Here is a 23,316-nt window from a genome sequence, read left to right as displayed (position 1 = left end):
AAAAAAAAAAAAAAAAAGTATGTGTGGATCTTTTTCTGGATTCTTTTTTCCTTCTGGATTCTGATGTATATTTCTATACTTATACCACACTGTCCTGATTACTGTAGCTTTATACTAGAAATCTGAAATCAGGTAGTTTAAATCCTCCAACATTAGTCTTGTTTTTCAAAATTGTGTTGACTAAACTAGGTCTTCTGCATTTCCATTTAACTTTTAGAATCCCCTTGTCATTTTCTGTAAGAATGACTGCTGGAATTTTTATTGAGATTGCATTCAATTTATAGATCAATTTAGGAAAAACTGTCTCTTAACAATAATGATCAAAAAACATACTTTATTTATTTCAATTTATTTAAGGCCTTTATTAATTTCTCTTAAGTTTTATAGTTTTCATCATACAGGTCCTGCATATATTTATTAAATTTATCCCTGGGAATTCCCTGACGGTCCAGTGGTTAGGACTCTTGAGCTCTCATTGCCAAGGGCCCAGGTTTGATCCCTGGTTGGGGAACTAAGATCACACAAGCCACGCACCACGGCCAAAAAAAAAAAATTTATCCCTAAGTTTTCATATTTTTGATGTTATTACAAAAGGTATTATTTTGTAAATTTCAATCTCTAATTGTTTGTTGCTAGTATATAAAAATGCAATTAATTTTGCAAATCAACTTTGTAGCCTACCATCTTGCTAAATTCGCTTTTTAGTTCTAGCAGCTTTTTTGTAGATTCCTTAGGATTTTCTACATACAAGATAATATCTTCTGCAAATAAAGATTATTTGATATTGTTCCACATATCTGTTGCTGTGTTTTTGGTCTTGGTTTTTTTCTCTGTGCCTCGTTTTGGATAGTTTCTAATGTCATATTGTCAAGGTTGCTGATCTTTTCTTCTAAGTGTCACTTCAGATACTATATTTTTCTATCTCCAGAAATTCTATGTTTCTCTTTCTCTTTTTTAAGACAATATATTCTGCTTCTCTCTCATGTGCATGTTTTCCTTTGCCTTCTTGGATATATGTGGCATTTATAATAGCTATACCCGTGTCTGATAATTCCATCATCTTGGTCACTTCTGGGTCTGTTCCTATTGACTGGCTTCGCTTTTAAGTATGAGTTATATTTTCCTGACTTTTTACATGCCTTGTAATGTTTGATTGGATGCTGGTCACTATGAATCTTACTTTTTGATGTACTGGATTTTGTTGACTCCTTTGCACAATGCTGGGTTTTGTCCTGGAACTCAGTTAAGTTACTTGAAATCAGTTGGATGTTTTCAAAGTTTGCGTTTTAACATTTGTTAGGGCAGTTCAGGGCGACCTATAGTCTAGGGCTAATTTCGCCCCACAACTGAGGGGACACACTTTTGAGGCCTCTTCTCAATGCCTTGTGTATTACAGGGTCTTTCTGTTCTTGCTGGTTCGGGAACATCAACTATTCCCAGGCCTGTAATTTCCAAGACTTTTTCTGCCTACTCCTTTCTGATTGTTCTTTCTCCAATCTCAGGTAGTTTCTTCACATACATGTACAGATCAGTACTCTGTCAAGGATTCAAGGAGACCCTTCTGCAGATATCCAGAGCTCTGTCCTTTGTCTTTGAGTAGTTACCTGTTCTCCATGGTCTCCCAAAACTCTGTGATCTCTTATCTTCTCTACTCAGTGAGACTTCCAGGCTTATTTGGGTTCCACCTCCTTGCACTGTGGCCTGGAAACTGCCTCTAGATAGCAAAGCTAGGACAATTAAGGGCTCATCGTGTTTGAGTTCCTTCTTTCTGGGACCACAGTCCACCAATGCTTGTTATCTAATGTCTGAAAACCATTATCTTTTATATTTTTTCCTGGATTCATTCCTAATTGTTTTAGGAGGGAGGGTAAATCTGATTACTGTTGCTCTATCTTAGCCAGAAGTGGAAGTCCACTATTCGTTGATGTAAGCTCCCCAGGTGATTCTAATGTGCAGTCAGTTTTGAAACCCAGTGAGTTAGTAGCTTTAACTTTCTTAACAGAAAATTTCCTTCAAGACAGCACACATTTCTTCTGAGCTGACTAGTCCTGATGACGTTTGTAAGCCTGTGTCCCAAAAGTGTCATATGATGGTTAGCTAATATATTCAGAGAAACTTTTCACCAAAAGAAATGCCAAACACCCACTCTGCAAAGAAACTGAGAAACCATATGCTTTGGAAGAAAGTTTCATATGGAGATACTTAAACTGGAATATCTGATATAAGATGCCACAAAAGAATGCTTTAGGGACTTCCCTGGTAGTCCAGTGGTTAAGAATCCGCCTTCCAGTGCAGGGGACGCAGGTTCGATCCCTGGTTGGAGAACTAAGATCCCACATGCCGCAGGGCAACTAAGCCCACGTGCTCTAGAGCCCACACGCCACAACTAGAGAGCCTACATGCCGCAACTACTGAGCCTGTGTGCCACAACCAGAGAGCCCGTGTGCCACAACTACTGAGCCCGCATGCTCTGGAGCCTGCACGCCACAACTAAAGAGAAGCCCGCGCGCCACAACAAAGAGCCCGTGCGCCTCAATGAAAGATCCTGCACACCACAACGAATATCCCGCATACCACAACTAAGACCCGATGCAGCCAATGTGAATAAATAAATAAATATTTTTAAAAAAATGCTTCACAGCATGGGAGTAGGAATAACATAATTTGGAAAAATCATCCTCTTCCTGAGTCATTCCAGAAAAAACCTATCTTTTCAAAATTTTTGCCTTATAGAAACCATTCATAAAAAGCATGTTCAACGGGAACAACATATAATCGTCAATAAAAATCAGTCACAGGATTTTACCAGTGTGACTTCCAAAATCATGAACCTTGTAAACTAAATTAATTAAAATATACAGGCTAATACAGGCCAAACTTTACTTATAAATAAAAAATAAATAAGATTCTCTTCAGTACCAGCAAATTTCATTTCTACGTACATAGAGGTTTCTTCCCATCCTTCCAGATATCCCTCTGAAACTTACCCTTTTCCAAGTAAGACCTTGGAGCCCACGGTGGGTCCTCTTCAGCATAAGGATCACTATACTCAACCACGGCTGCCTCTTCCTCTTCGTAATCTTCTGGAGGAGGAGGTGGTGGTGGGGACTCATCAAAGACTGGTTCTTCCACAGGTGGTGGTGGAGGTGGTGCATCTGAAACTAAGAATGTATCAAGCTGATAACAAAACTACACATTATGCAAAGTTCAGTGTTTCCTATCCAAGCTTCTATGTTCATGGAGTATAAACCTAGACTTGAAAATAATAATCTTTCAAAAAATAAGTAGGCAAGAGAAGTGTTCCCACCAACTATACTGTTCCAAATCCCCAAGCCTGACTTTCTCCTCCCTTTGGGTTAGTGCTGATGGATGCTGAATAAAGTTTAGCCAAAATGATTACTATTTTTTACTTAAAATGTTCCAATTACTCAGTCAGCACTTTATAATACATTCTTTCATTTAATCTTTACCTTGGGAGGTGGTGTTTTTAATCCTCATTTATGGATGTGTAAACTGGCTTTCCAAGATTACGTACTCCAACAGTAAGTGGAAGAGCAGGAATCTGAACGCCAATATGCCTCTTATCTTAAAAGCTACACTATTATGGAATGAGATCAATTCAACAACTTTAAAGTCATGTTTCATTATTCATTCAAAAGCATCAACTGAAAGCCTACCATGGCCAGCTACTATGCTCAGCACTGGGAATACAGCAGTGAGCGAAAGTCATGGAGACATGGACAACCAGTAAGTGCTTTAAGTCATCATGGAAAACAGAGCAGTAGACCACATGTCTTATGTGGGTCAGGAAAGGCTTCCTGGAACCTGAAGGATGAGTAAGAGTTAATGGCCCGGGGTGGGGGGTAGATATTTCATGTCAGATGTAAAGGAAAATAACAAATACAAAGGTAAGAAAGCAGGAGCCCTTCAAAGAGCTGACCAAAGTTCAGTAGAAACAGGCATGAGGAAGCTGAACAGTACTAAGCAGAAAGGGCCTTGTAACAGTTTGAACTCTATCCAAAGAGCAATGCGAAGCCAGAGAAGGGTTTAAGAAGAATAACAGAATCACAGCTGCATTACTTAGCCCGGTATAACTGGTTCCAAATAATTCCAGACTTCTTCCAAACATCAAACTTAATATAGAGTAAATATCTGCTACCACAGAGTTATCTTCAAAATAATGTACTTGAAAGCTATAAAGATCATTCCAAAAGATAGGTATATATCTTTCCAAGGTGAGCGTTTTGAAGAGGACAACATTCATTTGAATGTATAAGTCCTGCTATGTCTGTAAAATCAGCCACGGCTCACCTCATATACAAAGTTTCTTATTTTTATACATTTTGTAGGTGAGAAAATGTATATGACTGTGGAAAGAAATGAGAATAGATCATCCTAAAAGGTAAATATTGCACACTGTGGTAAATATTGGAGGTGCTCATTGGGGTACCTTCCAATAAACAGAGGTAAAATAGACTATTTTCAGAAATTAGCAAACAGAGATGCAAAGGCACCTGAAAGAGACACTGAGCCCTCAGGCCAATAAGACTGGATTATAACCAATTAAAATACAAGAAAGAAATGTGTCGATACAAAGGGAACATTTAGTCAGCTATGGAAGCACACAAAAAAGGAGGGACTCAAAGTGTCTGCTCTGTGTCAGATGCTTTACTAAGTGCTGGAGAAATAGCCAGTGAAAAACAAGCAAAAATCCCTGCTCTCATAGAGCTTACATTCTAGTATTGGCAATGCCCATTTCGAAAGGAGCAGGAGTCCTAAGCAACAGAATGCAAATATTTCTATCCCACGGTTGAGGCCATCCCTGTTATGAGATGCATGCATTAGGCTACATCAGCCTGATGACATTATCTCCTTCATTAGTGTAATTCCCCTAGTTCAGATTCCACACCCGTTGTACAGCCTTATGATTGTGACATGGTTCCTATGTAGACTGCTCACAAGAAGAGAACTCATCTATCATACAGACTATGTTCACTGCTTTAGCAATTCCTCACTAAATACAGATACAGGCCTCCTGCTCTGTAGACATCAGTTTCCTCAGCTTCCTTAATGCTTCCCTAGGAGAAAACTCGACCTGTCAATACAATTAGTTATCTGATCCTGCATGATTCAACACCAGACCACAGGCCAGCTTAAATTCACTGCCAACCTATGAGGCCTCATGGGAGACAGACTGACAATTTGGTCCCCTGGGACCCACCATGGCATGGCCATTTTTACACCTGGAATCACAGGATTGGAAGAAGATTCTCAGGCTAGCCACACAACCCTAAAACTCCAGTGACAGACCACTAATTGTCTGAGCAACCCAGAGAAAAGGGTGGGATATCCAGTGATTAAAGAGCACCTCCTCAATTAGATGTGATCTTTCTTTTTACATGTGCCTTATTTTATATTTATTTGTCTTATCTTCACTACCAGATTTTAAGTTGTTTGAAAGTAGAGAATTTCATCATAATTATTTTATCATCCACACTAGCTGCTCATACAATGACTGTTCATAATATTCAAATATCTGAAGTATCAGTGAATGAATGACTATTCAGCCAATCATATATAAATGACATTTTATGCCTAGAATCTGATCTACAGCATAAAGAAGACATAAACTTACTATTTTCTTGGACTCTGGCCACAAATCCCATTAAAGGTAACTGAGGAGTTACCTGTAGGATGGAGGGAGGAGGAGCAAGAGATACTGCAAAAACAAAAAGGTGCGGAGGGTAAGGGGTAAGGGCAAGTTACATTAAACGGAAAGGGTAATACAATAAAACAAACATGTAAGGAGGGAAACCGCTATGCATAAACATTTTACAAGCTATCTTAAGGATCCTCTTTTGAGGGATAACTCATTAACACACAAAACAAAGTATTAGGGAAGTTTTAAAAACTTACAACAGGAAGCATTTATCATATACAGATCTATTCTTACATACAATGGCAAATTATCTTTTCACGTCAATAGCATGTCTTCTCAAAAAAAGAATTTCTTCAGATTACCACGAATAACTTGGTTTTCTGAATTTCACCTTGAAGGTTATAAGTTTAAATGTTCATCAGCACAAGGGAAAAAACCATTACATGCCAACATCCTAATTTTATAATTTTCATTACTTCATTAAACAGGCAAAATTAATTGGTTTTCAGCCATTGATTAAACAAATATTCACTGACTTCCCACTAAGGAGCAAGCACTCTGCTAAGAGACCAATATCGAAACCGTTCTCTTCGAGTCAGGTCTGTGTCTTTACAATTTCTCACAGTCCCAATTCATACCACCTATTCCAGGTACATTTTCTCCCTGAATCTACAGAAAAATGCCAGCCTCATTCAAATCATTCCTCTCCCCCCAAAGCTGTCTTTCCCTTTTAAACACCTGGTACAGCGCCTAGCACTAGTGAGCCTTCAACAAACGTCTGATGTAGATAAATACATAAATAAGCCAGGTACATGCCAAACAACTTCCCAAGATTAACTCTACAGTTATGGTTTCCTTCGGAATGGGTATACAGTATGGTGTGCATCTTCTTATAAAGAGAGAACATCTTTATTAGCTTCAAATCACAGTGAAGACTAATAAAACTAAAAAGGTGAGTAAGAGTCACTGCCCTCAAAAAATCACATTCTAGTTAGGAATGGAAGACAAAATAATAACCCTAACCCAACAACATCTGTAGCACTTCCCTGCAGGTGGTGGTGGTGATGGGTAGTGGAAGAGGCACTGGTGATGGTGTGGTGTCATGGTGGTGACGGAGAGGGCAGTCAGGGTTTGAGTAGGGGTGAGGCTACCTAGAAGTAACCTCTGAGCAGGTGCTTGAAGAAAAGGAGTTCGACAAGCAGACAGGCATCGAGAAAGACAAGCCAAGAACCAAGTGAGGCAAAGGTTCTGAGGTATAAAATAGCATGACCAGCTCACAGAACCGGAAATATTTCCATATGGTTAGCATAAGATGCCCCAGAGAGAAAGTACAAAACCTGGAAAGATGAGCAGGTAGATATGCAATAGGTAAGAATCTTATAAGTTAGGTGAAAGAGCGCTTAGTGGGAACACCTTGGACTTAAAGTCACCTAGCATCAAATCCCTGATTTGCTATTTCGCTGCTATTGGAACAGCAAGTTATTTTTTGAGCCTAATCCATAAATGTGAAATTAAAGAGGTAATGCAACCTACTTTACAGATAACTGCAAAGATTTTAAAAAAAAAAACCATGTATGCAGAAAGTCTAACACAGGGCCTGACACACAAAAATCAAGGCAATAGAAGTGGAAAGAAAAGGAGAGAACTTAGTAGAGTGTGGACAAAAAGAGTATTTGGTATCTAAGGATTCAGGAAGCACATGAAGGAGAGAAACAGCTCAAGATGGTCTTAGATTTTTATCCTTCCTAACTATGAAGGTAGTGGTGCCAATAACCACATTAACCTTGGTGGGTAGTACAGGGAATGAAATGAGTTGGTGAATAGAAAAGTCAGGGAGAAATAATGAGATGTAGGAAAGTAACTTAAAACATAAATATGGAAGACAACTGGAAAGTCTGGGTTGAATCTGTGGGAAAAATCAAGAGGTACAGAGGTGGCAGTAATCAGTAAAGATAACAGTTGTGCCATGGGTAAGTGCAGGCAGAACATGTACTTATAATGGGCAGACAAGAGTTAAGCAGATAATCCTGAAGAATATCTCAGATTTAAGGGACAGAGTCACATAACCCTAGAAATTGGTACCTTTCTTTAAAAGATACCTTGTGGTTACGTTTTTCCCTGAAGTCATACTTCTTGGTAGTAAACCCTTAAGTTGTGTGTCTGTGTCCCACTCTCAGAGGCTTGGAACAATTGCTGATATGTTCACAACACCCTGTGTTCCCAAATTTGGGGTAAGAAGGCACAATGAACAGAGAAGGCAGCAGAGACAAAGCAGATAAAACTGAGACACAGCAGCAGACAGCAACTGCACTAGAAAAGTGGAATATAAGATGATGAAATGTTCTTCTGTTGGCACTCATCCCAACCTCCCCTGTAACAGAAAAGTAGGACACTTCAGTCATTGTTTCTCGTAAAAAAAAAAAAAAGACCTTCTAGTACTCAACTAAAAAAGAATGATTAGGTACTTAACTTAGAACAGGGGTTTTGTAGGTAGGTTGAGTTTATTATTTTTTTAATGAATATATATATTTTTTTCTTTTCTTGTTTTGAAAGTGAAAGTCTGAAACTCTAGTGGTTTTTTAAGAAGTCTATCAACAGCAGCCCAGGTAAAAACCAGTCCCAGATCTTCCTTAAACAGAATTACATCATAACAAAACAAGTTAGATTTTTTTCAAAGTCAATCCAACGCATGTCAAAAAATTCAGTTCCAAATGGAGTTTACAAAGGTTGCCCCAAATTCTACTTTTTTGGCCCAGGGCAAACTTTTTACATCATGGTCCAAATTAATTTAGTTACCACAGCATTTTCTTTCTGGTCATGGAGATTTCATCAGAAAACCTGTGAACCAGAAGATCCTACTTTAGACTAGATTTATCTTCCTCAGAGTTGAACTGAAAATGAACTATTTTAGGAGAATTTAAGCAGGACTGTGATGTGACGAACTGTTTGCAATAATCAGTTCTAGTCTGAGGTATCTCATGAACAGGCAAGAGCAGAAAGTAACTATCAATTTGTTTCCATGCTATTTAGCTAAGATGATTCCTCACAAGACAAAACCCTTTCCCACCGAAACGTCTCCAAACTTAGATTCAGTAATATTACGTTCAAACTACACAATAATGAAGTTAACGTAAAGAGAAAGGCTCAAGAAGAGACTGGAGTTTATAGAGAGATCTTAAGTAGAACTATAAGAACTATAGCTTACATTCACTCAGCAACACGGAGGTATACAAACTGCAAAAGGCTCTGCAAGCAAACCAAACTTAGAGGATGAGTCTGTGCTGATGAAATATACAGACTTCCTAAGTATGACCTTCCTGGTTATTTACAAAATCCTGGAGCATCTTCTTTGAGGTTAAAATGTACAAAGAGTTTTGAAGAAAAATTAGGCTTTTTTTTTTTTACTGCTTTATAAATACTCTAAGAAAATTAGACAAAATAACCACTCTAAATACTATTTCTAAAACCATTAAAGATATCACCTTTAGAGGCCATACATTTGACAGCCCATTCAAGTTTAGTTGCAAATAATTTACATTCCAGTGAGGGAAATAATTTAAGCAATTTATTTTAAGAGTGAAATATTTTCTAAACATGGATAGTAACTTAGAACAAGGAGTATTTAAAAGTGAACCTAACTAATCATACTCAGTAAGGGAACCTTTTTTGATGGAAAAGAATAGGGTTACCAAATAATTATCACTCCTGTAGTCTCAGAAGGGTTAAAAGAATTGGGCCATTTTTCTTATTCCTTTTCAAGTGAAAAAAAAACATCGTTTGACATTATGCCGAGAAAAAGTAGCAAATTAATCCACACAGTTTAAAAACATAACTTGTGTTTAATAATCGATGTAAAGGGTCTATTTGGCTTACTTGGTCATCTGAGAATATACTTAAACTTTTTGAGTTTTTCTAGCTTTTTTGTTCTCCCTAGAGTAAACATTCACTAACAAAAGCTAAAGACTGCCTAAAATGAGGACTCGAAAATAGCTTCTTGATTGCTCTCTATTTATACTTTGCTAAAGCCCCACCACATCTGTATTCTTCTGGAGATTTATGGTAATGCTGTAAGTTAACTATCATTTAAAGAATATGCGTTATGGCTTTTCTTTTACAATATCACCAACCCAACATTGTTTTCTCACTGTTTCTTTTTAGTTGTTTTTAATATCATTCAGGGAAGCCTGATATCTTCCCTGTGTAAAACACCATACTCATTCAGAAATTCCTCTTTCTCATACAACTATACACACTCACACTGCTTGGAACCAACATTCCACTTTATGAATTAGATTTTTTTAGTCTTTGTTGTAAGAAAATATGAGTAGTAAAATGTCAGATATCTTTTACCAAAGGCCTTAGTACTTAAACACCACATTACTGATTCCTTACTGTTAAGGACTGAATGTTTGTATCCCCCCAAAATTCATATGAAATCCTAACCTCCAATGTGATGGTATTAGAAGGTGGGGCCTTTGGGAGGTGATTAGCTCATGAGGGTGGAGCCCGAATGAATGGAATCAGTGCCCTTATAAAAGAACTCCAGAGACCTAATTAAACTTAAAAGCTTTTGCACAGCAAAGGAAACCATAAACAAACAAAAAGACAACCTACTAAGTGGGAGAAAATATTTGCAAATGATATGACCAATAAGGAATTAATATCCAACACATATAAACAGCTCATACAACTCGACATCAAAAAAACAACCCGATTAAAAAATGGACAGAAGAACTGAAAGGACATTTTTCGAAAGAGGAAATGCAGATGGCCAACAGACACATGAAATGATGCTCAACATCACTAATCATCAGGGAAATAAAAATCAAAACCACAATGAGATATCACCTCACACCTGTCAGAATGACTGTCATCAAAAAGAACACAACAAATGCTGGTGAGGATGTGGAGAAAAGGGAACCCTTGTGCACTGCTGGTGGGGATGTAAATTGGTGCAGCCACTGTGGAAAACAGTATTGAGGTCTCTCAAAAAACTAAAAACAGAACCACCATATGACCCAGCAATTCCACTCATGGGTATATATCTGAAAAAAAACCCCAACAATTTGAAAAGATACATGCACCCCAATGTTCACAGCAGCATTATTTACAATTGCCAAGATATGCAAACAACTAAGTGTTCATCAACAGATGAATGGATTAAGAGGATGTACACACACACAATGTAATACTACTCAGTCATAAAAAAGAACGAAATTTTGCCATTTGCAGCAACATGGATGTACTTGGAGGGCATGATGCTAAGGGAAATAAGTCACACAGAGAAAGACAAATACTGTATGATATCACTTATATGTGGGACCTAAAAAATACAACAAACTAATGAATGTAACAAAAAAGAAGCAGGCTCACAGTATACGTATAGAGAACAAACTAGTGGTTACCGGTGAAGGGGGGCAATATGGGGCGTGGGGGAGTAGGAGGTATAAACTACTGGGTGAAAGACAGGCTCAAGGATGCACAATATTATGCAACATGGGGAATAGAGCCAATATTTTGTAATAATTGTAAAATGGAAAGTAACCTTTAAAAATTATATTTAATTTTTTTTTAAAGGCATTGCCAAACAAAAAAACAAACCATGGTGAGTTTTCTCTCTCTCTTTTTCCACCATGTGAGGATACAACAAGACAGCAGTCTACAACCTCAGGAGGGTTCTCACCAGAACTCAACCATGCTGGCATGCTGATCTCTGACTTTCAGCCTCCAGAACTGTGAGAAATAAATCTCTACTGTTTATAAGCTACCCCAGTCTATGGTACTTTGTTATAGCAGCCCAAACTAAGACACTTACCAAACTAGGTTAATGTATGTAAACGTACACATACAAACACATATGTATATTCTTCTTTACCACCAAGGTTCTTCATATTTATACTGAAAGTAAAAACTGTTAAAACTTGTGATTAGCCCTATTTGTTTCAATGACACTCCTTGCTGATGACAAGATGAATGATAAACTAGTATTCCTATTTCTTTGGCTGGATTAGATTAAGAAACAATGAGAACCAAATAGGATTCATTTTATGTTCTGAATGAAGTGTTCCTTTCATTAACTTGCTTCTGAAATAATCTCATTAGAAAACAATTATTGTGCTCTTAGGACTTGGCACTACACACCGGGTGCTCCATATTTTAATTCCTATGTTATAACGCCATTTCAAACTCAAACCAAATATAGTAGCAGTGCTGTTAGATTTACATCTCACAGAAAACCTCACTGAATTTACAGTCACATGAATCCCAGCCTGTCAGCTCACTTCCTCAGAAGCACAAATCCATGTCAAGCCTCCAGCTGCAAAAAATATGCTCATAAAACACAAATCTGGGATCACTGTTAAACCAGGGAATTAGCTACTTGAGAAAGCACAGCAAATTTTCTCATTTTAAATATGAAAAAACAAGGACCACTGTAAGACCAGTGGTAATAATACAAGAGACTTACATAATAATCTAATGCAAATAAAATGAAAGTGCATCTAACAGCCTTCGAATACTGGCTTACAAAGCATGAAGTGTTGCAAGAACTTTTCAAAGAACGTAATTTAGTTAAAATTTTTTTTTAGTTTAGAAAAAAGCACTCTGATTATTCAACTAAGTTGTAGCCACCCTCTTTAAACAGTTACCAAATCCCCGGAGAAGAAAGGCAGAACTTAACTGAGAGAAGTACATGAAAACAAACTAACTAAATTGCCTCACATATTATGCTGAAGGCTCAACAATGGAATATTACTCAGCCATAAAAAGAAACGAAATTGAGCTATTTGTAATGAGGTGGATGGACCTAGAGTCTGTCATACAGAGTGAAGTAAGTCAGAAAGAGAAAGACAAATACCGTATGCTAACACATATATATGGAATCTAAGGAAAAAAAAATGTCATGAAGAACCTAGGGGTAAGACAGGAATAAAGACACAGACCTGCTAGAGAATGGACTTGAGGATATGGGGAGGGGGAAGGGTAAGCTGTGACAAAGCGAGAGAGAGGCATGGACATATATACACTACCAAACGTAAAACAGATAGCTAGTGGGAAGCAGCCACATAGCACAGGGAGATCAGCTCGGTGCTCTGTGACCGCCTGGAGGGGTGGGATAGGGAGGGTGGGAGGGAGGGAGACGCAAGAGGGAAGAGATATGGGAACATATGTATATGTATAACTGATTCACTTTGTTATAAAGCAGAAACTAACACACCATTGTAAAGCAATTATACTCCAATAAAGATGTAAAAAAAAAAATCTCAATTCACTTTATACTTCCCATGAGTGTGAAAAATACTTTCATTAACATCATTCCTTAGAGTAGGTTATTTTTCTACTTTAACATATACTTTCAAGTATGTTAAAATCAGACTTACAAAGAAGTATTAAAATATGTACTTAAAACACATTTAAGTAAATAGCCTTCAAATAAATTCCACCAAGAGGTGGAATTTTTAATCAGGGTTCTCATAAGACCAGTATTTTGGTATGTACATGTATACAGCATGAAATACCCTTGTATATACTTTCTGAATATCATGTACACTTGGTCCTAAGCTGTAACAGTAAAGCATCTCTCAGCTCCATTACAGAATTGCCCCATTTTGGACTGACAGCATTCTTTCAAAACTCTATTTAAGGGTAAGGAAGGGCATAAGGGCCATAAGAAATAATTATCTAGACTTCCAAGAGGGTCAGGGAGAGAACTTATCTTGAGCAGAGCTATGAACAGGCCATATCTAACAAATTAAAATTTAAAAATAAAATATTCATTTAAGTACAAAATAGCACCTGTACAAATATGGGTTTGGAACACATGATTTAAAACTAGAACGTGAGAAAAGACAGGCGTATTTGTCAAAATGGAGCTCAAAATGAGTTAAAAAGAATGGCACACCCAAAATCATTAAGTGTGGTCAAAGATAGCAGTGAGATAGATAGATAGATAGATGTATAACTGAATCACTTTGCTGTACATCTGAAACCAACACAACATTGTAAATCAACTATACTTCAGTAAAACAAAATTTTAAAACAAGTAAGAGAAGAATAACCCCCCAAATTTTAAGGTTATAGATTTTAATTTGGTCATAGTTAACTACTAGGAAAAGAAAAACTACTCCTTTTTAAGACTCATAATGTGATCGCTGGGTAAAAAAATGCACATGTATATTTCTCAAAATAAATAATCTAATGTAAATTTTTAAAAAAAGAACTCTATTTCCATATAGGCAGATGATAACCACACTACAGTGTGCACTGGTTAGACTATATAGTCATTTATGGCATTTAATTTACAAGAGCGACCCAAAACAATGAGGGGATCTGAATAAAGTTAACAAGAGATTCATTTCACATTCAACAAGTAGTTACTGAGCACTATTCCCAGGATATAACAGATTAAAAAACTGACAAGGTCTCAGGTTCTCATGCACTTTACATTACAATGTGGGCATCCTCTATCCCACCCTCCTACCCTTGGGAGGGTAAGAGAAAGATTTTTTTTAATATGAAGGTAGGTAGGATAGGATAGTACAAGGGAAATAATATGGAACTTTGAGTCAGATGACCTAAATTCAAATCCTAACTTGATTATCACCTCAGCCTGTTTCCTCACCTGTAAAATACAGATGAAAACGATCACATGATTATAAGAATCAAATGATATAAAAAATATAAAAGCATTCTTTAAGCTCTGTTTATGTAAGAGGAGGATCAAATTTCTTCTGCAAGATTTCAAAGGATATAACAAGGTTTCACCAAAAGGTAGACAGATTTCAGCTCCATACAATTCAGGGCTCATCCAAGATGGAATGGGCTGTCCCCTAATATTACAGGTGATCACACATGGGCTTACTGGCCTCTTGGCAAAAATCCAGAAAAACACAGTAAGTTCACATAACATGTCCACAGTAGTCACAGAATATAATATTTGCTCTTACCCTCTCTGGGGAAGAAGCAAAACAAATGATTATGTTTAGTATTAAATATGTGCCAGATTAGTTTTTCTGTATGCATGATGCAACTGAAAGGTGACTGTTATATCTGGATCAATCTGTCCAAGTCCCAGTTTTTCCACTATAGGTTTGGTAGGGGAATTGAAAAAGATAGTATAACTAACTGCCCACCATAAAGCAGCTTCAAAAATGTCATTTCCCTTTTCCTTTGCCACTTATAAACTCTGTTCATGTATGCTCAACTTTCATTATTTGCTATTCATAGAGCAAGGGTATCTGATTAAATAAGAAGGAAATACTGTTCAGCACAATATTATTTTAAAAAACAAATAATCACTAACACATTAAAAAAGATTCCGTTGAAAGAAATTAAGTTTGGGGCTTCCCTGGTGGCACAGTGGTTGAGAGTCTACCTGCCAATGCAGGGGACATGGGTTCGAGCCCTGGTCTGGGAGGATCCCACATGCCACGGAGCAACTAGGCCCTTGAGCCACAACTACTGAGCCTGCGCGTCTGCAGCCTGTGCTCTGCAACAAGAGAGGCTGCGATAGTGAGAGGACCGCGCACTGTGATGAAGAGTGGCCCCCACTTGCCCCAACTAGAGAAAGCCCTCGCACAGAAACGAAGACCCAACACAGCCAAAATAAAATAAATAAATAAATAAACTTAAAACTGTTAAAAAAAAAATTAAGTTCTGCAACTTTATATGGAAACCATGTTGATTTTTAAAAAAAGAACTGGAAAATACAGTATTAGCAACCTTGTATTCATTCTTCCACTCATTCAACAAATAGTACTAACCACCTACCATGTACTAGTCATTTGCAATTAAAGGTTTTTTTTTGTGTAATTGAAGATTTTTAATTAGATATATTCCACAGACTGCCAAAGAAAATCTAACCTGGGTTCTGGCTATAAAAAGGTCCTCCGTTCATCTGATTCTGAAGGCTTGTTTGTGAAGTTATGGAAGGAGGGCGCCTATAGGGCAAAGAGCCCCCTATTGTTGGGGGAGTATGGCGAGTGGCAGGTCTATTCATGCTGTAGAACTGAACAGGATGACCTGGAAAAGGGACAGAACATAAATTTGTCACTAAAAGAAAATTATCTCAGACAATGAAATACTTTAGGTACAATGCCTGAATCTTAATAAGATTATTAAAAATAACAATATTTAGCTAATTTCATTGCCATCTGACAAATATTAATGCAAGGTGACTGTTATTGCTCAGTTGACAGTATATCCAAGTGCAAAAGCAGGAAAGTAGGTAAATAAAATTATGATTAGGTTTGGAAAAGCTATATCTAAATAGATTACTAATTAATATTATGATTTTATTAAATTAGTAATTTGATAGGGTTTCAAAATCATCACAATTAGGGCTTCCCTTGTGGCGCAGTGGTTGAGAGTCCGCCTGCCGATGCAGGGGACACGGATTTGTGCCCCGGTCCGGGAGGATCCCACGTGCCGCGGAGTGGCTGGGCCCGTGAGCCATGGCCGCTGAGCCTGCGCGTCCGGAGCCTGTGCTCCGCAACGGGAGAGGCCACAACAGTGAGAGGCCCGCGTACCAACAAACCCCCCCCCCCAAAAAAAAAAACAAAACCAAACAAAATCATCACAATTAAAATTTATGGGGGGCTTCCCTGGTGGCGCAGTGGTTAAGAATCCTCCTGCCAATGCAGGGGACAGGGGTTCGAGCCCTGGTCCAGGAAGATCCCACATACATGCCGTGGAGCAACTAAGCCCATGCGCCACAACTACTGAGCCTGTGCTCTAGAGCCCGCGAGCCACAACTACTGAGCCCACAGGCCACAACTACTGAAGCCCGTGTGCCTAGAGCCCGTGGCTCTGCAACGAGAAGCCATGACAATGAGAAGCCCATGCACTGCAACGTAGAGCAGCCCCCTCTTGCTGCAACTAGAGAAAGCCCGCGCACAGCAACGAAGACCAAACACAGTCAAAAATAAAAACAAATAAATAAATTTGAAAAAAAAAATAATAAAATAAAATTTATGGCTCACTTCCTCCCAAAAAACACCAGCAATTAAACACTGAAAACTAAACTCAACAAGATGAGAAAAACGTTTAGAAAAGAAAAAGAAAAAATGTTTGACACACAGTCTTATTCCAAAATAATAATAATAGTAATAAATTTAAGGTAGCAAGCCAATTTGTTTAAAGGAAATCATAAAATATTTCAGCAAAAGGTCAAGTGACATAATTCCAAATCACATTTTTCAATCAAAAATATCCTTCTCTAAAGTTAGATTATTCTGTCTTAAAATTAGAGTTTAACAAATTTACAATTATGAAAAAAAGCTAAGATACAAAAAGTGTATCAAAAATACCTAATTTTTAGTATCATCCTGAACGTGTTCATATTTAGCAGCAATTTCATACATTTTGCTCTCTGAGAGCACCTCAACAACTAATGCCAACAGGAGATACTCTTTCTTAATCCATCCAATTGCCTAGTTCAATCCAGTTCCTAAATTTTATCTTGACTCCACTTCTACTTAAAATCATTAGCTAAGGGCCTACTGTACAGACAGACCAAGTACTAGGGCACCCATGAGAGAGCAGGCAAGAAAAGAGAAGAAGGGGGAGGAATGGGGGAAGGGGAGCAGTGAGGGAGAGAAGAGGAGGGAAGAGCAGGGTGAGCGGAGGGAAAGGAGGAGGGGAGGAGAAAGGACAAGGGAGGAAGGGAAGAGGCGGAAAGAGAAAAACACAACAAGTTTTCTTCTTTTCCATGATTGTAAAATGGTTTTACATGACTAAAACTGATCTTCAGGAACTGTTAAATTTATCAAACTTGGATTCATATGGATACTCATATAAAGAATACTATAGAAGCACTCAAGAGCTGCTATAGGATTTACTCTTCATACATACGACAGTATCAAAACCTAAAACTCAATTCTGTTGTATAAAAATCTTGAGTTATCAACCTCAAGCATAATCCACTGTCAATTTATATAGCCATGATAAAAATGTAAAAGCATGTAAACTAATAAGCTATTTTTTAGAAGGTATATTTTGTCATTTGAATCATACATTACTGGCATTTTAGGCATTAATCTGTAACACCCTAATACAAACCTAGAATAATCAAGTTAAAAACTCTGATATTTAACCCCATTATGAATTTTATATAGTTAGATCCAGTCTAAAACCTCCCATGTTATAAGCCATCAGTGATCCAAAGACACTACATAATAAAGACTCTATTCAAACCATTAATGAGGCATTTATTTTGCTTTGAGCTGAAAAACAAAACTATAGTTTAATTACCATAGACCTAACTATAAAAACCTGAAACTAAAAACTTCTAGAAGAAAACAAGACAAAAATCTTTTGTGACCTTGTGTAAGATAAAGAGTTTGTAAACACAACACTAAAAGCACAATCCCCAAAAGAAAAAAAAAAAGAAAAAAAGAGCAATGAACCAGACCATCAAAATAAAGAACTTCTGCTCTTTAAAAGATACCATTAAGAAAATGAAAACGTAAGTCACAAAATGGAAGAAAACATTTGCAAATCACACAATTAATAAAAGGCATATTCAGAATATAAAAGGACTCAATAAGAAAACAAACAACCCCATTAAAAAGGTGTGTGAGGGGAAGCAAAAACATTTGAACAGACATTTCACCAAAGAAGATGGCAAATGAGTACATGAAAAAGATGTTCTACATCATTATTCATTGGGGAAATGTCAGTCAAAACCACATGAGAAACTATTATACACCTATGAGAATGGCTAAATTAAGTATACATATATATATATGTGTGCATGTGTGTATATAATGACAATACCATGTGCTAACAAGTACGCAGAGCAACTGGAAGTCTCACACACTGCTGGTGGGCATGCAAAATTGTACAACCACTTTGGAAAACAATTATGCAATTTCTTATAAAGTTAAGCATTCACTTACCAGACAACCCAGCAATCCTACTCCCTAGGTATTCACCCAAATGAAATGAAAGCCTATGCTCACACAAAAGTCTGTGTGTGAATGTATTTGGCAGTTTTTTCATAATCACCCAAAATTGGAAATAAATCCAAATGTCCCTCAATTGGGAAAGGGATAAACAAACCGTGGTAAATCCATTCAATAGAACACTACTCAGTAATAAAAAGGAACAAAATAACAAAACATGTAATAATGCATAAATCTCAAATGCACTGTGCCAAAAAGCCAGACCCAAAAGGTTACGTTACATATGCTTCCATTTATGGTATTTTTACAAAGGCAAACTTTAGAGGAAAAAAAAAAAAAACAGATCAAAAGGTTGCCAGGGGCTAAGAGTGAAATGAGTGAAATGGGAGGACTGCCTACAAAGGGGGCATGGAGGAAATCTGGGGATGATAGGACTTTTCTATACCTTGATTGTAGCTGTGGTTATATCACTGTATATACATTTGTCAAAACTCACATTAGTCCATACTAGAAAGGGTGAATTTTACTGTATATAAATTATACCTTAATAAAAAGAAAAGAAAAAAAAGTATTTGGTGGGTGATTCAAAGATACTACATAAAAGAGATTATATTGATATAAGTTGTTAATAAGGCATTTACTTTGCTTTTTGTTAAAAAACTGTAATTTCACTCATACAACAAATGTTGATTCAGTGCAGACTAGGAACCAGCATCTGTTATTAATTTATAATTTAATTACTAAAATGTTGACTCTAGCTGAGGGTGATTTGTCCTTTCTGGGCCTACAACTGATTTCAAGATGTATTCCTTACTCTGCTGATGCAGGAGCATAACAAGATTTCTATATTTAACTAGCTAGAGTGGCCTAACAGAGTGGTATGTAGATAAAAGGACAGCTCATGTTTACATACACCCACTGCAGAAAGCTTTTCTTAAAAAGTGCTGTTACAGAAGCTATGCCATAAAACACCATCCAAAATGAATGGATTAACATGGATTTTTAAGATGTCTTTTAAAACACTTAAACACCTAGATACAGCAGCAGCACTGCACATACATTCTATGAAGTACTTTATTAACCAGCTAAGGTGATGTGTGTCCAAACACATACATTTCTATAGTAGATAAGAACTTGTTTACTAAACCAGCATCACTATTAACTTTGAAAATATACTTTGTAGCAATTGAGCCTTTTTCTCCTTAGCCATGAAAACAAACTTTAGGTTGCAATTTTAAAACAGTAAAACACCAATCTTAAATTACAAATAAACTTGAAATCCTTAAAAAGCCCCCTGACTATGTGTTTCCAGTGCTGTTATAATAAGCAACAAATTCTGTTATAATAGACTTGTACTTTCAAACTGTTATATCAAATATTTCCTATAGAATATACCTTAAAACTACTGTCATAGACTTTTCTTTTTATTAATGACATAACCTGTAACAAAGAATACTTCTGATAACAACTTCTCAAAACTGTATAGAAGGGACTTCTCAGAGGTTCAGTGGTTAAGACTCTGTGCTCCCAATGCAGGAGGCATGAGTTCAATCCTTGATCAGGGAACTAAGATCCCATATGCCCAACAGCACAGCCAGAAAAAAAAAAAAAAAACTGTAGAGAAGACAGCTCCATACTAAATTTGCAAATCTCTAGTAAATAAAATTCAAGCAATAAAAAATGTGTATTTGTGCTATTCTACTAGAAAAAATGAGAAACCTTACCCTGATTCCCTCAGGAAATTCTATTCTTTGGTCACATGCCATTTTCTAGTTAGCACATTATTCTTCAGATTTTTTTTTAATACAACCACAAACAAACAAAAATCATAAAGCCAGAGTTCCAGGTAAGAGAAGAGTCAGACAATTGGATCTGCCTGCCAAAGAATAAACCAATACTCACCTGTAGAGGGAGTGGAAGAAACAACAGGGGGAGTTGGAGAAGTGAAGCCATCAGCAAGGGTCTGGGCACCCCCAGCGGCAGTGTCTGGGGCAGTGGAGGGAGGGACAGTAGCAGGAAGAGGGGCAGGGGCAGATGCAGAAGTAGCAGGATGGGGAGGAGTACCAGCAGAGCCAGCAGGGGCTGAGGGGAAAGAGGAGTAAGAGGCAGCATTAATGAGGCAGTTCCATCAGGCAGGATTAGAAACGGCATTAGAGAACTTAATGTTAGATACTCGGTGCTTATCAATAACCAAAGAATAGAAGAGAGTGTTAAAAAAAAGAATGAGCTTATTATGTTAAAGGATTATTAAGGTTTGCAGCAAATAATTCAAGATGCTAAGAGTAATGTACAGGATTTTAAATTCATTAAAAGCATTCCTTTTAACCTGATAGCCACTACTCTAGAAGAAAAGTGCTCCCTTTATATTGTTATTTTTAACATTCTGTAAATATTGATAGTATACAAAATGAAACACAACACACTACAAAATGACAGTATTCCATTTTGAAGTATACAAATCAGAAAATAAAAATATTTCAGACATAAATATCTTATCAGGTAAAAAAGAATTTAGAAAAATAACTCTTTTTCATGATTTTTAAAAACGTATTATCTATTTGTTATTATAAGTAAGTTAAATATGTAATATTCTATCCTTACATCTTTTCTGTCATGTTTTTAAAACTAAATTTTAACTCTGTGTCCTCAGATTAAACAGGTACATTTTTCTGTTTCAGACAAAAGAGGGTAGCATTTCAGTGACTATCAAGTTCTCAGAGTCCATGAGATTGAACTGTCAAAATTATATCTGCTCAATCCTTTGCTACCAATATGGTTCTCACACTGAGACCCCACTGTGCCCAAAGGCATGCACTGTCATAACACCAGCTGGAATTAAACATGTAACTCATTCTGGTGAAACCTCAACTCAAAGCACCAACTACTACGCCACAGCACCAAAGACACAAAACCAAATAACAGAGAAGTATGTGAACGTAAACTCACAAATCATTTGGTTAAAAATAACAAACGCATAAAGATTTTTCAGCATTTACAGAGTCTTCGAGGGAAAAAAACCCTGATTATGAAGAAAGCCCAGTGTAATTAAATCAGAAATTGAATCCAAACTCAGCAAGGTGAAGATGAAGCACAATTCATGTTTTACCTGGAAAGACACTGGGAGGAGAAGGCGTAGGAACAGCAATGGGGACTCCCACACTCCCACTTCCACTGTTCTCTCGACTGCTGCTCCGACTACTAGGGTGGCTTCCTCCGCTACTCCCGCTGCTGCTAAAGAAACAGGAGCCACCAAAACATGAGTATTGATACACAGCAAGATACTGCCAGCATTTTCCAAAATTTTCTGAAACGAATATAGCTACAAAATGATAATTCAAAAGCCCTCCACTTAAAAGATGAATTTCTTAATAAAGTAAGGAAAAAAACTGAGTTCAAGAAACTTGTTTTGGCTACCTTTTAATAAGCATGCATTAAAGAAACTGAGAAAGAAAAAAAATTCTCCATAAACATAGTGATAAATCATGGAGCTTGACACATAAAAATATTACTTTCTTTTATTCCAGTTTAATGGCTGTCTGAAGAAACCTCTTTTATAATAAAAACAGTTTTCCTAAACAACTTATTTGATTAATTTTATTTGTAATGATATCATGATATACTATCCCATATTAATGTTTTATTGCATATAGTTTTTCATCTGTAAAGTTCCACCAAAAAACAACTTGAAATTTCCCACATCTGGTCAATTATTTTTTTCAGGTCAACAATAACTATTAATCTTGCAGAGAAATTTGCACTTTGAGATGACTGTTCTCTTTCAACTTCCTGGCTGCTCAAAGTTGCATCAGAACATGAGGAGAGAGATGTAGAATCAGATGAGGTTTGGGGGAGCAGAGTGAGGAAAAGAACTTAGTGTTTGGAAAATGAGAGAGATTTAACTGAAGTTATCTGAACAAATTATGGTACTATGACCATCACATTTTGCGCTGAGGTAGAGAAAATACCTGTAAGTTCGATTTCTTTGATTCACAGAAGCTGTCCTCACAGGGCTCTGCTGCGAGGGAGCCATAGTACGGGCTGGGCTAGGTACGTAATCATTTGGTACCACTGGAGGGCGCACTGGCTCCAGTGTGCGATAGGGGGAGTGCCGCCTACAAAAAGAAGAGCGTATGTATTGTGTGATTAGCAAGTTTCGGCACAATCAATTCAGAGCTGCCAGTAGTGAAATACAGTTTGTACTCGGAGGTAGTAGAATGTGTTTTAAAAAAAAACCCAGCTACCAATTTCAGTCTTCCCTTAAGTATCACTTCTCCACCATTAGGGTTTTGATGCATATTGCTGTATTTTTGTCTCCAACTTCATTTCCCTCTGCTAATGCGATTTTGTTCATTCATTCTGAGAGCATGAAGATTCTACTACCAGGTAAGCCAATGTTTCCCAGACTCTCTTCTTAGATGAGTTCAAATTATTTTACTGCCATGTCAAATTCCCCCAACTGCACTGCATAAATGCACTAATTATCCTCCTCACCACTCTCTCCCTAACCAAAAACTCAGACAGGGCAAATCAGTCTAGAACATGGCTCCACAACCCCCGCACTGATGATCAATAGCAACCCTAACAAGTCACTTCCCTTTCTATAAGGTACAGAAATAAAACCACGTCCACACACAGAAATATATAATTTAATCTCAACTCCTTCCATTCTCACTTCACATCCTCCTTCAGCTGTCACCTTGATTGTTCTTACCTCTTACCCTCTTCACAGTTCAACATTTAAAAGGGAGAGAAGGA

General features: G+C 37.2%; 1 protein-coding gene across 8 annotated transcripts in view; it reads right to left on the bottom strand.

The window, feature by feature from the left end:
- Positions 1–23,316, bottom strand: part of ABI2 (abl interactor 2) — a 99,975-nt gene that overhangs the window by 7,237 nt on the left and 69,422 nt on the right. For 2 of the 8 annotated variants that reach the window (XM_007454875.1, XM_007454876.1), the window contains 6 exons: positions 22,527–22,673; positions 21,668–21,792; positions 20,464–20,643; positions 15,521–15,679; positions 5,636–5,719; positions 2,988–3,161 (listed from right to left, as the gene is read on the bottom strand). In XM_007454875.1, the coding sequence (XP_007454937.1) occupies positions 2,988–3,161; positions 5,636–5,719; positions 15,521–15,679; positions 20,464–20,643; positions 21,668–21,792; positions 22,527–22,673 (869 nt within the window). The remainder of the gene's footprint in view (positions 1–2,987; positions 3,162–5,635; positions 5,720–15,520; positions 15,680–20,463; positions 20,644–21,667; positions 21,793–22,526; positions 22,674–23,316) is intronic. The other 6 variants (XM_007454878.1, XM_007454877.1, XM_007454879.1 and 3 more) reach the window with 5 other exon arrangements.

Source organism: Lipotes vexillifer, unplaced genomic scaffold, assembly GCF_000442215.2.
Source record: "Lipotes vexillifer unplaced genomic scaffold, Lipotes_vexillifer_v1.1 scaffold313, whole genome shotgun sequence".
In the NCBI taxonomy this organism is placed as follows: domain Eukaryota; kingdom Metazoa; phylum Chordata; class Mammalia; order Artiodactyla; family Lipotidae; genus Lipotes; species Lipotes vexillifer.
Note: the sequence above shows the minus strand (reverse complement) of the source record. Positions and strands in the feature narration are given on the sequence as shown.